The 20,037-nt window shown below is 46.7% G+C and overlaps 1 protein-coding gene across 1 annotated transcript in view; it reads right to left on the reverse strand.

The window, feature by feature from the left end:
* Window positions 1-15,576: 15,576 nt before the first annotated feature.
* Window positions 15,577-20,037, reverse strand: part of NUDT14 (nudix hydrolase 14) — a 59,489-nt gene continuing 55,028 nt past the window's right edge. The window contains exon 5 of the mRNA XM_059850484.1: window positions 15,577-17,640. Coding sequence (XP_059706467.1) covers window positions 17,400-17,640 — 241 coding nt within the window. The 3' untranslated portion in view covers window positions 15,577-17,399. The remainder of the gene's footprint in view (window positions 17,641-20,037) is intronic.

Below are 20,037 nucleotides of genomic sequence, written 5' to 3' on the forward strand. Positions count from 1 at the left end.
CAGCAGCTTCAACAAAGTAAACTGAGCAGAAGGGTCAAATTCAAGGTAATCTCTGAACAGCAAACGTAAGTGTAAAGATCCCTTCTTTTGTCTTTTGCAGACAAGACAATCCTACAAGTAGCAAGAAAACTATTGACTTAAACATTTATTCCCTGAGCTGTGTTTAAATACAGCCCATTCACCGGTCCCAACTGCCTTCTAGTAACACATATCCACAGATACACAGAAAAACTACTATTATCAAATCCCTGCAGTGTCAGTGGCAGCCGGTCACCAGTAAACAATCACAGCTATAAAATGATCCAACAGATGTTATGCTAGAGATGAGTAGTCCAAAATAGAAAGTCTAAAAATACATCCCCAGGGCCAAATCACACCCTCTTTTTATGCTGCACTCTGCCATTTTTGGCTCACAATTGGCAATTTGATTCCAAATGGAGGTAGTCCCAGAGCCACAAGCACACTCTGGGATGGGACAGGATGGGGGGGGATGTTGTCACGTGGGGCCCTGACTGCAGTGACCACCCACAGATTAGTCATGATCCTAAACAAGCGTATTGGAGATATTATTATTGTTATTATTATTATTATTATTATTATTATTATTATTATTATTATTCCCTCAAACATCCCCGTAATCCAACACCAGGGGCTTTGCTGATGCAAACAGGCTCTCAGGAATTATGCATGCTGATATGTATTTTCAAAAACTCAGACCTGAGGTAGGATCTAACACCCAGCATGGTTGTATTGGTATGTGCAAAAATCAAAGCATCAAAGCTTCAGCTGCTGCAGGAAAGTGGAGTGGAGTTATGGCAGAGAGAGATCAAGTCACAACAGGGGATGACACCACTGTGCTGCTTATCCCAAGATGGGGCTGGGGCTGGGTGTCCTGTACTCTCATCATGGGTCCCCAGTTCCTCAGTCTAGCAGGGATGTATCATCAGATTTTGGTTTTATCTTGCTTTCACATCCTGAGCCTGAGCCAAAAGGAGAGCACAGATCCCTCAGGGGCTGAGCAGCTGCTTTGCATTACAATGTCTATTAAAGCCTGGAGATAAATGTGGGTTATTCTGTGCTCTTTTGAAAGGAGAGACCCAGAAGATGTGTTGGCAACATCCTCTCTGCAGAGAAGGGTGTTGCAGCCAGAGGGACACCAAAGAGGGACCTCACAGACCTGTCACCATTAGGTCTTAGAGAGTTTGTTCCTACAAGCAAGGAGCAGGTGGCACCAGTCATTTTGGCCTCTCTGGATCCTATCTCAGGCTCTGATCCTATCACACCTTGTGAGCCAAACAAGAAAAGGCCGCAGCAGCAGCTGGATGGGAAATTTCCAGGAAAAAGAAGCAAGCAAGCAGTCTTTTCAAATCTGACCCTTTTCTCAGTTCAGGGTCCCTGCAAGGTGACTGGGACATGAGGCAGGATGGGGCATGAAAGTCTCAAAGACCTCACTCCCAGCTCAGCTCTGTGACACGGCCTGGACAGGAGGCTGCATTCCCCAGAGTTTCTTTGCCATTTTAAACTTTGTGTGTTTAGCTTGGGTCACCATCGAATGGAGGTGGATGGCCACAACAAAAGCCCTGAGCAGAAATAGAACTTGCCCAGCCAGAAAGGGAGTATGGGATTAGAGGAAGGTTGAAAAGTAGAAAAGCTCCTGGAAGAGTGTAATATGTTCCACTCTCACCCCTGAAGGCAAGCCACTGGCTGCTTATATAAGAAACAGACACGGCTGGAGAAGCCCTGGCAGCTTCCATCAGTGCTAGGATGGGGCAAGAGGGATGATCCAGAGGACACAGAGAGCTAGCACAGGGGGTATCCCAGTGCCCAGGGATGGCTCTGGCTGCCATCCGCTTGGCAGGACTGGTGTTCAGTGAGCCTGAACCACCAGGCACATTTCTCATCCCAGTGTGGCACAGCCCTCAGCCATACATCCGTGGGCCAGCTACCCTGTGCTAGCTCCCACTGAGAATGCTAATGGGATGGGCTGAAAGGAGCTCTTCATGCTCATCCTTCCAGACAAGAAGCCTGTTTGCTGCCTCACTTGGCTGCTCTGGGAGGGTCAGACAGGAGCTCTTCTCAAACTGCCAGGTGAACTGTCCTGCTAAGTGTCCTACAAAGTGTCCTACAAACTGCAGGACCAAGGGCAGGGTGAGCTGCTGTGCCACGTGCCACACCTGTTTACCATTTAGTCCATTTCTTGCCCATTTGCCCATTTCTTGCCCGTTTGCCCATTAGTCCAATTCTTGCCCATTTCTTGCCCGTTTGCCTATTAGTCCAATTCTTGCCCATTTGCCCATTCACCGCTTGCCCATTTTTTGTCCATTTTTGCCCGTTTGCTGCTCCCGGGGTCATTTGACCCTCCCTCGGCTGCTCCCGGCACCGCCCCCTCGCCTGGTTCGCTGCTGGACCCGCCGGGCCCCGGGGCTGTCCCCGAGCTGGGGAACCCCCGGTACAGCTCGGTCTAGCCCTCACCGCCACACTTACTTACCTCAGCCACTGACTGCGATTGTCACTGTTGTTCCTCCCTCTCTGCAATGGTGCAAAGACAACTCCCACATCCCCAACGAGATGGGGATGAGATGGGAGGAGATGAAAGCCAGAGGTTTAGTGCCTGTCTGCAGGCATTGCCCCAGAAAGCGCTGATTTCTCATTTCACAGCTTGAATAGAAAATTTCATGTGATCTCAGCATCCCCTCTTCCCCACTGCCCTTCCCTGGTGATGAACATGCTTGTGCCAGCTCAGATTCAGTGCCTGAACCATGGAACACCACCTCCCTGTGGCACTTACAGAAGCTTCCAAAGATATGGAGGTGGCTTTGTAATGGAAACCAAACGAGATGTCTCCTAAAACATGTTTTCTGGAAGGCTCCTGGCTCAGTTCCAGGACAGGCAATAGCCCTTTGGTTCTGCCTGGCACAAGCTTTACATGAGCTCTCCCTGCCCAAAGGACAGTGGATAGTAGGCTTTGGCTGCCTGCATCCCTCATCCAGCTGGAGCACATAGCCTTGGCCAGGATGTTCATATTTATTGGTGAAAGAAAATAATAAAAGCAGAGCAAGTGTTAAGGGATGCCCAGCCTGTGTTTATTTTCTCCTGACGTGCTCACACATCTCCAGTTTTTCACAGATTAATTCTTACTCCCTGTGTTGCGGCTTTTTTCAATTTTACAGAGACTCGAAGCTGAACTCATTTACACTAGAAAGAATGTTTCTTGCTTCAGCTTCCCGACATGGGTTAAAATCAATAACATTAAAGTTTATTTTAAACACTTTAGTTTAGCAAAGCAATTTTCTCAGCATTCCAGCCTGCTGTCAGTTTTTTCACTGCTATTTGCAATGCATTAGGTATAGTAAAGGAGTGTTTCACAATCCCATCTGCTTTCAAAAACCTTTCTAACAAACCTTGCAATGAGGATATAATTCATGTGATGACCTTGGTCAAAAACAAACACAGGCCCCAAGGTGCAGCACATGCAAGGGGGTTGATACACACACAGGTTTCATTATAAAAGAGGTTTTATATGACACTGTCTTGCCAAAGCTGGCTGGCCTTGTGTACACCCAGCAGCATCACTGCTGCTGGGCAGGGAGCTATTCCTTTGGCTCATTTGGAATATACATTTTATGGTTTGAAATAGACCCCATAGCCTGGGAGATGCCCATGAACTGATGTTTGCAAACACATGATGCCATTACCTCGTCAGCAGAATAAACCTGTGTGCCATATTGTTCAACAGCAGAGCTTAAAAGGGATGATCAGACATTTTTATGAGTGAGAAGGGGTTGGACGAGGCAAGGTGGGTGAATAAATTTGCCACAGATGACACAGCTCTGCAGGCAGGTCCCCTAAGGAGAGGGCAGTTGCAGATCTGACTGCCACAGACCAGGCTTTAAGCAGCTGATCTGGAGCAGCTGCAGACTCAGCTGCTGTCATGGAGCATTGAGCCATACACGGACCAGGCTTTGCCATTTCTCCCCACTTCTGAAAACCAGGTCACCTCTCAGGTGCTGGCAGTAGCATTAAAAGTCTAATTTTAGGTTCCTGGCTGCAGCAAGCATCCCTGTAAATGCTCAGTTTCTCTGCCAAGCTTCTGTAAGCTGGAGTGGAAATTTGCATCAAGAAGGCTTTACTGTCTCCACTCTGAATGGAAATAAGAAAAAATAAATACTCAGGAAGATCATCTGGACAGAGTTATCTCTAAGAAGGCAATAGAGAGCAATAGAGAAAGAATTAGTTATTTTGTTTTTCAGCACAGTTTTAGGGCCCAGTTTGTGACTTTTCCCATCTTCCCACCCTCCCTATATGAGCTGCTGGCAGTTGCAGGCTGCCACCACACCGACTGTCCCTTGGAGCCCCTGGAATGGTCCATGCTCAGCACCAGCTACATGTAGAAACCAAACTGGACCAGAAGGTAGCTGTGAGCAGCTTCAGATGCTGTTGGCTCTGTTGTCCCATCTCACATCTGCTGCACACGGGAAGGGAGATGGGGACTGCAAGAACCCTGGCATTTTGTGGGAAGGAGGTGGGAGCAGGAAGGGATGGTGGAGGCTTTGAGGAAGGAGGGGACTGGATACGTGCCACCCTGTCCCCGTGGTCCCACACACATAACTGATACTCTGGGATGACCCCTGGGTTATCTGAGGATGCAGATTAGCTAAGGACTTGTTTGAAAGGACAGTTATTTTACAGTGGTGTGAGTTATCTGAGATTCAGGCTATATGCATGAAAACACAATACTTGGAGCTCCTCAATTCAAAGCATTGTGATGTGATAGTGAGATACATATTACAGGGCCTTAAATCATGTCTACAGCCCTGATTACAAATTCACACTGTCCTGTCTCAGCATGCACCAGGAGCAGAGTCAGACCTGGAAAAGATTCTTTGGGGAAGGACTATTCAAGCACTCCAAATTCCTGCTCAGTCTCTGGGATAGGATACTGATTCAGTGCTACCTTTGTTTCCCCAGGCTTTCATCTTGGAGAAAGCCTGTGCCACTTGCAAAGAAGGTCCTGCAGATATTCGGGGCACAGCAGTTATATCCAGCCACTGCCACTCTCCTAACACAGGAGTACAGACACAGGCCAGCTGGCAGAGTGTCAAATCCTGGCCCTACAAAAACTTGTGGATTTTCTGGCATAGGCCAGGGTTTCACCAGGCACATTCCTGCTCAACTTCATACCTTTTATCCTTGTTCATTAGAACTTAAAATCCAACTGAACAGACCACCCAGGCACTGGTCAGAGAAATGCATATTCCAGTGTCTGGAGGAACAGGGAGGTTTGCCATGTCCCTTTGTCCTGGGTCTCTTGTGCCCATTTACCAGGCAGAGTCTGCTGTATTGCTAACTATACTTCACTAACTGCCCTCCAGCTGCTTATTCCACATTTTACAGGATCTGGACCACTCCTGCATTTGCTCTCAGGGTCTTGTGCCTTTCCAAGGATTCTGGAGGATGAACCTGCAATTGGGCTACCTGGTATAAATGGGTGGGCTGATTTTCAGGGGATTTTTTTTTTTAAATATTATCTTTATATTTAAAGGGCAGTATCAAGCTTTCGCCATAAGTTCTGGTCCAATGTCTCATATCCAGGGATGAAACCTCTGAGACAACCACTCTGACAGAGGATCCAGAGACAGCAGGTAAGGAAGGTGCTGCAGGCACGTGGAGAGGAGTTAAACATCCATCCCGACCCCTCCTCTGTGGAAGCCAGTACAGACCCTACACAGGGATTGCTTTTGGCAACTGTGTTTTCCAGGCCATATTTCTAAAGGAGAGAAAAGCACTCAAATCTGTGACTTAAGGGCAAAAACTCTTCACTTCCTCAAGCCTCTCTGTGAGGCCCAGTGTTGGTAATGATACTCTTTTTAAATGAACCTTACTTAAAGAAGCCCCAGTTGTGCTGAAGATAACTTCAGATAGGGGAGCTAATTACTTTGCAATCTCCAGCTGAGAATATGAAATGCTGGAAAAAGCTTCTTGGTTTACCCAACTCTGCAATTCTACAGAGGCAATAATGCCCATGCACTGCTGGGGTAGCCTCAAGCCAGGGCTGCTGATAAGCAGCAGCAGTAGGCATGCAGACAACATCTTGAGCAGCCTCAGGGCAGGACTGCACTGGTAGCAGCCACTGACAGATGCTGGAGACCTTTTCCTGACCAGAAAAAGTCCTGTAGGGAGCTCAGAGACAGCTCTGGAGGGAGGGAAGAGTGGTTTCTCTTCACATTTCCATCCCTATGTCCTTTTTCTGGTAGGCTCTGTGGTCAGAAGGCCTGGAAATACAGCAAGGGCTCATTTTACTCAATAGCAGATCTGGATTTTGGTGTTGACAGTTCTTAGTAAGCTGTTGCAGCCGGAGCTGTGCCAAAACAATCAAGGCAAAGAAAAGCCATTCTATCTTTCTGTGTAGGGTAAGTCAACAGAGATCCTTCTCTGGAAACAACAGAGCTGTATTTATTTGCATCCAACCTGGTTTGGCCCTGATTTGGCAAATAAAACCATGTAATTTCCATCAGTGAGCAGCTGAAAATTCCCCTCTGCTTTCAGAGATCTTTTGAAGTGGGGATGCCTCATATTTCTTAGAAAATTGATGAAACCTGAAAGATTAAACCACACTTCTTTATCATTACAGCGTGGGACACCTGGACTTCTTTAGAAGGTGGCACAGAAAGGTTATATATAGTCTGAGGTGACCAGAAATGCCACCGTGGTTGGTAAGGTCACACACTTGCTGCAGCAAAGGTGTGGGGACAAGTCTGCACCTGACTGAGGCTCCTCAGGTTGATGCCACTGAACGTGTGGCTCTGTCTGTGCTGGGCTGGGGGGATTCACCAGCCCCATGGCTGCACCAGCCTGGGCACCTCCATCTTGTAGGAGCCACCCTAGCATATTCTTCACTGTGAGAGTGGTGAGGCATTGGCACAGGCTGCCAAGAAATCCGTGGATGGCACATTTCTGTAAGTGTTGAAGGCCAACCTGATCTAGTGGAAGGTGTCCCTGTCCATGGCAGGGGGCTTGGAACTGAGTGATCATGATGGCCTTTCCAACACAAACCATTCTAGGATTCTATCATGATATGAGGGTGGAGGAAAGGTTTTTGCAATGGATACTTCTGGAGTTATGATCATTTCTGGAGCCTTTGGGGGTGGGGGCTGCTCTGTTTGTTCTGTGGCACAAGCTCATCTCCTGGGCACAGCAGAGTGAGGATGACAGAGCTGTGTGCCTCTGAGAAATTTCCTCCCACCCCTTCTTGAGCAGACCTGACCCCTTGGGATCATTTTCTGTAATGGTTTTCATCAGTGCTGAAAAGAAGCTTTTCAATGAATTAAGTTCAAAAACATCCCCTTAGACAGGTACCAACACACAACTCACTGGGGAAAACACCTTCCTGAGAAAGAGCCTTCATTTATCTGTGAGGCAGAAAAGCTCCCACTGATGGCTGTGAGCAAAATTAAGAGCTTTTGGCTCGTGCATCTATAATTAGACTGAGCAGAAGGCAAAATATTCCATTATGACAACTTCAGAGTTGAAAGAAATAGGTCTGAGCAGATGTTGATTTGCAGGATAAACAAATTAATTCAATTCAATTTAGCCCCCTCTACAGTTACAGTCCTTTGTTCCTCGATTTAAAGTGTCAAATACAGGGCTCATGTGGTACACATGACAAAAAACACATGCCAGGACAGGCATATAAATCTGAAAATAGAAAATATATCCAGTATCCTTGAGGTCTGCTGTATTTCCATATCATCCCTTAACCTTCAGGACCTTGGCTGTTACCCAGGGCTGGTGTTCCACAAACACACACTTGATTTACAAAGCCTTCACAGCTTGCCAGTGGAAGGATTGCCTTTGATGCAGGGACCTCTAAGATTACAGTGCTGCTAGGTTGGTCATTAGGTTGGAGATTGAACCTCTCAGTCTCCAAATCTTCTGGTGATAACAATGTCCTTTGTAAAAGGCTGTTTGGTGGCTTGATGATGGGAGGGAGTCAAATGGACACAGACATGGGGTTAGCACTGAGTTCCTCCCTGGACATCCATCAGTTTTCACCTGGGAGGGTACAATCCTTTGGAATGGGACCTTCCTTGAAGCTCTGGAAAAGCCCAAGCTCAGAAAGGGTGTCAGTGCAAATTGCTTGAGGATAAGCTTGGCTGAAGACAAACAAGCAAGCAAACAAACAAACAAACAAGGGATCCCTCCTGGAGTCAAATGCTCTTTCAGAAAAGCTGAGCTGGGGTTTAAAGGGCTTTACTTCCTTCACAGGTCTTGGAGAGGTCTGGGGCTTCTCTGACTTCCAAGTTTAGACTGAGACATAATTCAGCCCTTTTAATAACTGAAAGGCATTGAGTCTTAGTCCAAAGGACCAGATAAGCAGCTTTCTGAGTACTCAAACTCAGGTTGGTTTTATAGCATTAGTGCAATACTCTGTCTATGCTTCATAATGTGCTTTGTATCAGTGGAATATCAGTGTACACACAGGCTTAGAATGATTGTCTAATATTTTTATTGTGTGGCATTCACTTGTCTGAAATTTTAGAATAATTTATTTGATATAAAGCACCCATGATCTGCATACAAATGGTTGGTGGGAGGGCTGAGCACTGCATAATGACCTGAAATACTGCTGAGCTGCTCTGTATTGGATGCTGCTGCATGGGATCTGACATCTCCAGGTGGCACAAAGAGGCAGGCACTGTTCCTTGTACCTCAGAATGACCCAGCTGGCCCAAAACTGGTTAAAAGGGAAGAAATAGTCCATAACCTGCACAGATGGCTCCTATTAACTCCCCTGTGTCACTCCTATGGCTCAGTCTGGAGTTTCATGGCACTGTGTGCCGTTTGCTGGCAAAACAAGGGTGGCTCTGAAATGTTCCAAGCTGCATTTGATTGCTGTCCTGCAGACAAGATCTTTGTTTTTATTTTGAACTACAATAGGATGGATATTTGCAGCTGGAGCATGGCTGTAGCAGTAGGGCATGTCAAAAGTCATCAGACTACTGCCCCAACAGCCTTGTGGGCTTTTCCCAAGCACTGAAGGCTTCCTCATGCCATGGAAGTCTTGGCTGGAGATGGGTCCTGAGTGCCCTGAAACATTTATAGTGGTCCTGCCTAGCTCCAGACTCCCCTGCTCCCAGGGGCTCAGCAGTTTCTGCTTTTCTTGAAGAGATAACCAAACTCTTATTACACATAAAATATCTAAATATAGTACCTGAGGGAAAAAAGTTCCTCTTTTTTGTATGAAGTGTAAATGCTCTGTGTAAATTCTGCAGTGCTCTATGCCTGTCCTGGATGTGCTTTATGAAGCCAGTGAGGCAAAACCAACCCTGGAGCACCAGCCCTGCAATGCCAAACCACCACTCTCAGCTCCAACCCTCTCCTATCTTGTCCAGAAACAGGACCTTACAGAACAACTTCACAAAAACGAGTAATTTTGTTAAATGTTAGCCTAGTTGCATTTCATGTTTCCATCTCCCCTCTCTGCTTGCCAGGCAGCCCGGGGTGGGTGCTCGGGTACAGGTGACAGAAGAAACACTGGGAGAAATTCATCACCCTGTGAGTGGCAGAGCTCATGGTCCAGCTCTGTGGGATGCTTGTGTTGCAACTCCATGGGCTCACCCTCTCCAGTGGCATTGTTCAACTCATCCTGGAGCAAGTATCCCATCCAAGGGGTGGAGGTGCCGTGGTGAGCAGTAGCCAGAGTCCCTGCACTCGCAGGCAGGTTGCATAAGCCTTGTTTCTCTGGAAAAGCAGCTAAAAATAGCCAGGGGGGATGTGCCACAGGCTGCAGGCTCCTGCTGCCAGGTTTGTTTTACATTGCAGCAGCTCTGGGACTCAGTCCCAGGCCACGCACCGTGCCTGGAGCCAGGGTTTGGGAAGGGAGGGCTGGGGCTGGGCTGCCCTGAGCCAGCACCCCACAGCTGGGCTGGGGCCACAGGAGGTGCTCTGCCCTCAGAGCCACAGTCCTCACTGGGAGCCTGCCCAGCTCCTGGGGGACCCCCAGTCCCTGACCCACACCAAGAGCTGCTTGGGAGGATCGTTAACAAGCAGGATGGAGGTGGTCTCGGTGTCTTTATCCCTTGTAAGAGGGTTTGCACTAAAAGGTGATACCTTTCTCCAGAGCAGCCTGGTCAAGGGGAAATCAACACTAGCTAAGTAAATGCTGATCATCCTGCTTAGAGACTTGAATTAAAAAGCTTTGCCAATCAGCCTTGATTGATAGAAAAAGGACAGGGCATTAGGATCAGTCACGAGGCTTTAGAAGGCAAGACATTCACTTCAATCTTTTTATTTCCCCATTCATTAACCAGGAACAGACCAGTATCATTAGCAGCAGAATATTTGCACATTGTTTTTGCCAGTGAGAAAAAACAAATTGACATGTTAGAGTGCACCTAGGAGCTAAATCCTGTGCTAGAGAGAGCTGTGGCTCTGCTGTGATCAATAAGCCTGTTAGCCTTTGCTCAGTGCCTTGGCTCCCAGAGAGCCCCTGCAATCAGATCTGATTATGGTGATGTATTGGTGTGATTTTGACTGTGCTCATCTGAGAGGCTGGGATCAGGTTGTGTGGAAGAGCAATAAACCAAATAAAAAATAGTAGTAAAAAAAATTACCCTGAACAAAGACATTAGTGGTAAAACAAACCCATTTGGGAAAATGAAGCTGGCAGCATGACTGGCAAGATGTGGCAGGGGAGAACATTGGGTACAAAGCTGGTACCTGGCTTGGCCATGTCCTGCTCCAGGTCTGGGCAGCCCAAAATGATGCTGCTGCTGCAGATGGGACAGTCTCCACCCATACAAAATCAGCTGGTCAGGGATGTAAAGGGTTGTGGCTGCTTTGGAGGTCAGCCTGAGGCTGTGCAATTTTCAGACACACCCTGCACCAGCCTAACCCTGTTCCCTTTTTTCCCTGGCAGCATGTTGCAAACCCTTCTCCCCGCTCTTTACAGATGCTGCATAAAATCAGACAAAAGGTTGCTCACTCCAGCAAATGGGGTTTTCTGGAGCACTTCCATGACTAAGCATAAACATTGAATGTGATCTTGGCTGCTTTGCCCTGATGCTACCCCAGCCATGATAGGAAGAGACAGGACAGATCCTGATGCCAGTCCCAAAGACCAAGGAGATTTGCTGTGGATGTGGAAGGTCCCAGCTCTGTGGCTGCATTCAGGCCCCGCAGGCTGAGGGCTCCCCGTGCTGCTGACACCCTGCTAAGCTGCCACAGTAGGAACAACGGGGCTGCAAACCTGCCCTGGGGCTCCCACATGATTGATAGCAGGAGAGCAGTGGGGCTGGCAAGTGGATGAGCAGCTGATGGATTGCTGTAACTCAAACCTTTGCATCCCTGCTGCAGCTCTGGGGTCAGCAGCACTCGGGCTGTGGCACAAACCCAGCCAGGCCAGTGAGCTGCCACTGAGAGTCTGCTCAGACTGGGAATCTGTGGAGCAGCAAAACCCAGGTTCTGCCTCGGGGGAGACCCTTGGTGGGTGCTGAAGTCCCCCCAAAGTCCCTTCCTTTCATAGTGGCTAGAGATGGGGTGCTGGAGAAAGTGTGGCATGGACTTGTGATAACTCTGGCTTTGTTTTCCTGATTTTATGGGAAAATGAGGACCTCCAAACAGCAGGGTGGGAGCGGGGGGAGCCTGCAGGACCAAAGGAAGGAGGTTACAGAAGGAGCGTGTGGGTTATCGGTGCGAGCGCATTCCTGCGGGGCCGGGCGGGCCGGCGGCCGGGGCCCCTCGCACAAACCCCGCCGAGCTGTTTGCACAGCGCCCAACGCTCGTCCCAAGAACATTTCTTAAATTGTTTCTAGCACTCTCAAGAGGGTAATTGTGCCTTGAACAGTTATTTTAGCGATTGCTGCACGAGCAAGTGTTTCCCCAACACCCCCTCCCCATGAAACAAGGCAGGACTCTGGAGGGACCCACATGCTGGGCAGGAGATGGAGGCACCTTCTATTCACCAACCACCTCCCAGACATGTTGTAAACCTGACTGGTGACCTTGGACCCAAAGCCTGTCCCCATCCCCAGGCCCAAGAGAGCTGGAGGGGACCAGCAGGCTGGAGCACAGTGATTCTCATGGCCCTGGCTCTGCCTGCAGCCCCTGGGTGGCTTTGGAGGTGGCTGAGCTGTGCCACAGACAGAGCACAGAGCACAGAGCACAGGGCACAGAGCACAGGGCACAGCACCATCTGTGCCCACCGTCACCTGCTGAGGACTTTGGAAAGGGCTGGGGTGGGGCCAATGCGGTGCCAGACACTCCAAAGCACCGGGGCAAGGCTCATCAGATGTTTCTATGGCACCTAGGGCCAGGTGAGATGTCCTTCTGGGCTTATTGTCAGGGAATTAGCAAACTGACCTTTTTTTTTTCCCCAAGCCCCTCTCCACAAGTGCCAGGAAACAGAGTTAAACCAGGCTGTGTTCACAGTGTGATGGACATGCGCGGGATGGCATCGTTTGGAGGGGTCAGTCTCTCACACATGTGGCTTCAACCCCAGGGGCTTCCCACACACAGCAACATTTTGCTGTCATAAAAGGATCAAATCATGCTTTTCTCACTGTTGAATACTCTACCCATCAACCCATACCCTGAGAACTGATGCACAGGTGGGCACAGGAGGAGCCCAGGGATTTTTCTGTTAACGAGGCTGGGGCATGAGGGCCACTGTTAATGATGATGGCTGACAGACATTCCCACATTGCCCATTCCCAGCCCATTTTCCTCATAACCAAGGGTCCAAAAGGGGTTTCTCTGAGCGTCACTGCTTTGAATGTTTTATTAGAGACTGAAGCCAGTACAGGATATTGAGCACTTCAGCAGCAGAGCAATACAGGCCATGGTTGGCAGGGTTTAATATGGATCTGATTGTATTTCCAATTACGAGAAATGCACTGAAGCCAGTCCTGAGGCAGACCAGAGAGCTCCAAGCACCACAAATCTGGGCCATTTAGCTGCTATGAATTCTTCCTCTCTTCCCTCATGATTCATCTCGAGAGCATTTAAGTCCTTGTAAAAATGCATTGCCAATTAAAATGTGAGAGTGGCTCTGAAGGATTAGAGAAATTGAGAAATACCTTTTGCAGCAGGGTGGGATTTGAGCATCCCCTTTTTTTGTTTGTATCTAGCAAAATCCTGCATGACCCAGTGGGAATGAAAACTCCTGCTGAAAACCTACTTCAGAGTCCATGGCATCCTTCCTTTAATGAAAGTCAAGTTTGGATTGGGGCAGAGGTCTCGGAGCTCCACCTTAATGCTGTGCTGTGTGAGATGCAGCACCCCAAAGCAAAGCAAGCAAACCCCTTTTTGAAGAGACAGAGCCCTAACAGGGGCTCGACTGCAAATCATTCGTACCTGATGCCAGAGGTACCGGGCAGCATCCCTGGGGCTGCAGAAACAGGAACCTGCTGTATTGGAGGATCACTGTCTCGGAAGAGACCTTAAAGATCATCTTATTCCAACCCCCTGCCATGGTGGGGGAACCACTCCCCCTCCCATCTGAGCAGGTTGCTCTCATCCCCTGTCCCTGCTCAGGCAGCAGCACTGCCCTGCCTGTTACCTCCACCCCAGCACAGCCACCAAGACAGGAGCTGCAAATCCATCCTGTGTGCACAGGCTTTGCTCTGATCCCCCTGAAGCCTCTACAGGCTTCAGGCGGTGGCTCCCAGCAGCTTCAAACAACCGCATTAATCTGTGACAGCCTCCCCTGCCAGAGCGCGGGGAGCGCAGCAGGGGCGGCCCAGACAGATTTTATGGCCACAAAGGCCACGTCGCACCTGCTGACGGTTGTGAATAGACTTGCAGACAGCACCAGGTGTGCCATTGCAACAGATTGCACAACTGGGTGTGCCTTTCATCTATGTATAGAGCCCCGGCGAGGGGATGGAGCGTGCTCGGCAATTGTCCTAATTTAGCAAAAATCCTATTTGTCCAGCGGGTCGCCCTGCGCGGCCGGCACGTGTATTTCAGGAGCAATTATCTCGGTTGCCCTTGGCCCGGCCCCGGGCCTGGCCCTGCGGGGAGCCGGAGCGCCGCTTTTCTGGCCGGGGGCGAGGGACGGCGATCAGGGAAGGGGAAGGCGAGCGGCGCTCGCCGGGAGCGCTCCCAGCGGCGGGAGCATCGCCGCATTCCCCGGGGAATCCCGCACCCCGCCAGCCCCACGGGGCGATCCAGCTGGCTTGTTTACAGGGACAGCCTTTTAGAGAAGGCGTTTTAATCATATTTCTGTCGTGAGAGCTGGGAGCAGCTCAGGGCTTGCAGCCACTTTACAAACAGGGTCACAAAGAGCAGTGACAGACGAGATCCACGGACTTGCAAGGTGCTGGTGCCTTCTCTTCCGCCACCCAATAGTGAGCCCGACAGCGACACTGCATTGAAGATTTTATCATTCCAGGCTTCATTAGAAGTCTGAGTCATAACTTCGGGTTCATTAGATTATTTCTACATCTCAAAGTCACATCGTAAAGACAGCAGAGATTCTAAGACTTGTGTTATAAATGTGGACCACTCAATTGTACTCAATAAAAGATGCTGATCTCATGGGGATGGTGGGATGAGATCAGCTCAGAGTTCTGCAGGCTGGAGCCAGTATTCATTAGCAGCAAATGGGGACACTGCTTTATGCTAACTGTCCACCCTCCATGGATGTATGTGTGGTGGCACGTCCAAAGGATGCATCTAAAAGGCAGATGTGATTGTGAGATTCCATTAGAAGAACTTTCCCCCTGCCTGGCTTGGCCAATGTATATTGGATTTGCTCTAATTAGGATCTTTGAAATGAGCCTGGATGAGTTAAATGACATCTGAATTGCTCTGGTTTTATTTTTATAAATATGAATCATCTACTGTATTAAAAAAAATACCCCAACAAGGCCAAGCCCTTTGTCCCACATTTTGAAACCTTCATAATGGCTTATAAAATCTCCCACCAAAACTGACATAGAAAAAGTAAGAGATGGAAGACACATTTATATTTAATATTGCAGATTCAAACTCAAGATCCCCATAGCTTTCAGTATACTGCTGTTTCTGTGGAAAATTCCCAAACTGTGGAAGAAAATGGAAGTAATCCTGTGACTGTTTGGCGTGTTTGAGAATTGCACAATGCAGGGATGGTGAGGCAGAGCACAGGGATGGAGTCCAGCATCCCTTGGGGTGTAAAGGCTCCAGAGCACTGCAGTCCCCCAGGAGTTTGTGGGTGTGTGCCCAGTAGAGCCCTGGAGGAGCAGACTGGGAGGTGGGGACTATGCTTGTCTGGCTGCCTACATCATGGAGGAGTGCTGAGGGAATGCCCAGCTCATGCCACTGCCCTCCATCACCATTATCCTCGAGTAACAACTGCCTAAAAACACTCTGGAGCCTGTAGGCTGTGTTGGTGAGGTCACCTCAGAGCACTGATGCCACCCTGCCACCCCTGTGGCTTCCTCCCCGCACCTCTCCATGTGTCCCCCTCTTTCCACAGGGTGAACTCCAGCTCTCACCCCACCCCTGGGAAGCAGCAGGACCTGGGGCCAGATTTTGGCAAGCCTGGCACTGCCCCAGGGAGGTTTGGTACATTAAGAGGCACAGTCACAGTGCTTTGGAGGGGCAAAAGATTTTATTTTTCCCAATTTCTGCATATACAGAAAAAAGATTTTTGACATGTATGCACACAAGCTGCTGTGTGACCAGTAATTTTGGTGGACTCAAATAGAAATTTTGCTTACTACAGCCTGGAATAAAAGACATTATTTATTCTATGGACTGTAGTAGTTCATAAAGGCCTCAGCAGCAATCAGGACACACTGTACTAGACAGAGCAGTGGAGACCCCACCTTGAAACACCTTCCAATGTAAATACATCAGACAGACAGAATTTATTTGCTTCTCACAATAACTCAGCCCTTGACTCACCATGGACCCGTCCCAGCTCAACACAGCTGTGTCTGAACTTCCACAAATAGCCTGACTCCACGGGCAGAGGCTGCTCCTTCTTCAGTGGCTTTCCAAGGACCTTTCCTCCCCATCAGGAGGAGAAGCAGCAAGCAGCAATTCTAAAAGCTCTTTTTAAAAAAAAAAAAATTTTTTATTTATACACCTATTGAGATAAGCAGTGATTTAAAATCAGCCACTGGACTCCATCAGACACCTCTGCTGCATTTATCTCAGCTGTTAAGTTCAAGTTTGCATACTTGCAGTTCTCTTCTAAACACACTTAGTACCTCAGTACTCCTGGAGGCATTTATAATGTGGCCATGTTGATTAAGTCAGTGAATAACATAACCCAGTGCAAAATTAAATTGCCAGTCTTCATTCTGTTTCATTCATGCTCTTAACAGTTTAACATGACAAACAGTCCACACCCAAACTACACTGATAGAACAAGTACTATACGTTCTAATTAGACCACTTTATTAAATCAAATCAGATTAAATTATTAAATCAAGACGTTAATTTTAAAAGCCATTCCTCAGTATGTCTGTGCAGGCTGCACTGCACAAATCATGATAAAATCACAATAAAGCACTTCCAATCATTAGATTCCAAGAAGTGTTATCTGAGGGGTAAGTCCCATTCCTCCCATTTGGATGGTATGGAAATTGAGACCACAGCAAGCCTCAGAGGAATCCCTTGTGTTAATCACCTCATTGTCAAATTAAAAGAATTTGGCCTTTCTGGTCCTGCTCTAGGGGACAAAGTTTGATCTAATTTATCAACTATTGCCCATAAAGCAAACAAAGAAGCATGTGTTCCAGCAGAAGCCCCCATCCTTCACCCCTCCATCTCCATCACTGCTGCCCAGCATTGTGATGGGAACAAACAGGAGCACATAATCTTACAGCTGCTGCATTGTCAAAGCGACACGTTAGCAGGATTTACAGACCTGTTTGCTTATGAAATAAAGGTTTGCATGTTCAGAAATGCAAACGCCTCCTCCTCTGCACAGGAGCCACACACCACAGAGAAAGCTGCTCCCTGAAAGCTGTGCTGAACTCAGGAACGTTGTTAAGGTACCTGTGACTATTAAGGTTTGCTGCTTTCTTCAAAAAAATATCAAAACCGACAAGGAATACACATTGCCAGTATGTACAGACACAGTGAGAGGCTCCTGAGGCAGCTGTGCTGAGGGCTTGGGCAGCTCCTCTAAACAGTGCTGTGAGAAAGGAGATCTGGACACATTCACTTAACCTTTACACAAAAATCAACATTTACCTCTCCAAGGCAAATCCTGGCCCCAGTGATTCCAGTTCACATTTTGCTAATAATGGAAATTGTGTGAAGATTTTAATTCAGGTTATACTTCCAAGTTTATTTAAAGAAAAATTTGTCTTATGAGAAGCTGAGTTGATTGAGGCAGGAAGATTTGCAGCTTTCTGCATGCACAGCACCAGCAGAAAAGCTTTCCTTAAAATCATGGTGCTTTACTTTTTGGGTAGTTTAGGTGCTATGTTGCTGTGGAACCACATGAAGCTGAAGATGACACCCATTGTCTTCGGGAAAGTCTCATCATAAGCAAACTTCATGGATTCTTCTAAAGGTATTTCCACAACTTCAATCAGCTCTCCTTCTTCAGGCTGGCCACCTCCTCCACTGGTTCTCATCTGGTCATTTACTTCTGCATAAAACAGAGTCTGCCTAGAACCTGTCACACCAACTCCAGACCTGGAAAAAAGCAGAGAGGAAACTCTGGTTTAGATAGAAAAAAGGCATCAAGGAGCTAGGAATGGAAACCTAGGTCCTTCATGTGTGAGACAGAAATTGATTGAGACAGAATTACTGAGACAAAAATTGATTACAACTTTCAAGCAGAAATACCAACAATTTTGAATACAGTTCCATATAAAATAGATCCATCTTCAAATGTATTCTTTGGAAAAATGTGATTTTGGGATAAAATAAAAAAAGGAAAAAAATTTGTATTGGTGAACTGTTGTCCGACACACACTGAAGTCAACAGAAGTTCTTCCAGCTGACCTCAGGGAGAACAAACTGCAGGATGACTCAGAGAGATGCACAAACAACAGGAAGAAGCACCCCAGTCTATCTGTGTGCTGTCGTGCTACATTGGTTTGCTTGTTTTTACACAAATATTTAGATTTTTTACTCTTAAGAGGATTATGTCCATTCACAGCTGGAATCCTCCACTCATGGACTGGATAGGTAAAGAAGGGAAAGGCAGTCTGAGACTTGCTCTCTATCCTTCCTGAACTTTAGCCTTGACCCAAATGGACCACTGTAAGCACGCACATGTCCAAAGTAATTCAGTCTCCCTGCTAAATTTGCTTCAGTGGATTTAGTTGAGGATCTTTTAGATTATGTAGTCTTTCTTCAGCTAGACTGCTTGCTGTGTATTATACTTCTTATTTGTTAATCCTCTATTTCCTTAGGACTATTTAATTTAGGTATTATTAAATAAGGGATAAGTAGATAATCCACTCATTTAGTCCTTCCAAGAAAATATTCACATTGTAATTGCAATTTCTTCATTTCACATGATTACAAGTGACTTTTCACATTAAATCTGGATCCAAAGTTCACTGAAACTATGAATGAGGCATTAGGGCAAGATGAAAAATTAGCTTCCATATTATTACACATGCAGAGGATTCTCAGATTTGTAGCAGTGTTATGATCTTAGAGTGTATATCCAGATTTACCCAACCATTAGTCAACTAAATCTTTCAGTTAATCCAGCACACATCACACCCCATAGCAGGAATTAATCATTTGTCTCTCAGTTTTCTAAGAACACTGGCAATTATTTTGTTTGAGGAATTAATAGTGACTACAGAGATTGGTTTCTAATATTGATTATTGAAATTGGTTTCTTACATCAATATACACTTTTTAAAAATACTGACTAGGGAGTGAATCAGTGAATTCTTTTCCTAAAATTACTTCTGATGCACTCTGTGACTTTGGACAAGATGTCACCCCTCCAGGATCATTCCTGTACATCTATGTAAAGAAACTTGACCATCTTTGGCATTTTCAGGAACTCTGAAGGTTGATATTGGACCTCTTTCATTCTGTGCTCATCGCTCCATGTTTTAACCAACTGTAAAATCTGCAAGACAAAGAATGCAGTTTGCTGGTTGCCACAGGTTCCATGAAAAACACAGGACTCTGCATAATGTATTTAATGTCCTGTTATTTATGGTGAGTGTCAATCAAGTCTGACACCTTCCTCTAGGGTGCCCCACCTGGAGAATGAAAATGATCCTAACCTGAGTATTTCCATGTCCACTTGATATTATATAAAGATTATATACAAAATCAGCAAATTTATGTAAGAAGTACTTCTACAAAAACATTCTGGCTTGATTGTTTACAGCATAATCTTCTTCTATAGCACCTGTGACCATTTCCTTATGAAATAGCTACAGCTGTGAAATCAGTTCACTTTCCACACATCTTTTCTCTAAAGTAAAGGAACACCAATTTCCAAGGTGCTACACTGTAAGACTCAGGTTCTTGCCACCACAGCTCAAACAGCAGGACTGATTTCCATATGGTGTAATTTCTTTGTACTTATTCACATGATACTCCCTTGTTATGAACTAAATATATCAAAAGTAACTACTACACTTAATATACTTGAAAAGATGAAAGTCCTGGACATCAAGGTCTCTCCTTTGTTATGATGCCCAAAGTTATGGTATTTTTTCAGATCTATTGGCATATAATTAACCACAGAAACAAACAAAAATTTCGAACAATACATATTCAAAGGAGGACATACCCACATGATCATTCTCTCTTACTTGATTACCTAACTTCTTCTCTGGTGCAACTTTGCCACAAGATATTAGCTAAAAAGTAATAAAAACTTCCAAGTGAGCTATAAATAAAATTAAAGAATGCTGGTATTAATACTCATTACATTCTACTCTACTCTTTCCTCCCCAAACAACTAAATATAACATTCCTAAGCCTACTTAGAATCCCTTCACTCTTTACATGGTGACTTTGCAGACTGTTACAGGATGTTATTTATAAACATATTCACTGCTTTAATTTGTTGTCTAGTCTCCCTCAAGGGAGTTGACAGTTCCTGCC

Source organism: Haemorhous mexicanus, chromosome 6, assembly GCF_027477595.1.
Source record: "Haemorhous mexicanus isolate bHaeMex1 chromosome 6, bHaeMex1.pri, whole genome shotgun sequence".
Taxonomy (NCBI): domain Eukaryota; kingdom Metazoa; phylum Chordata; class Aves; order Passeriformes; family Fringillidae; genus Haemorhous; species Haemorhous mexicanus.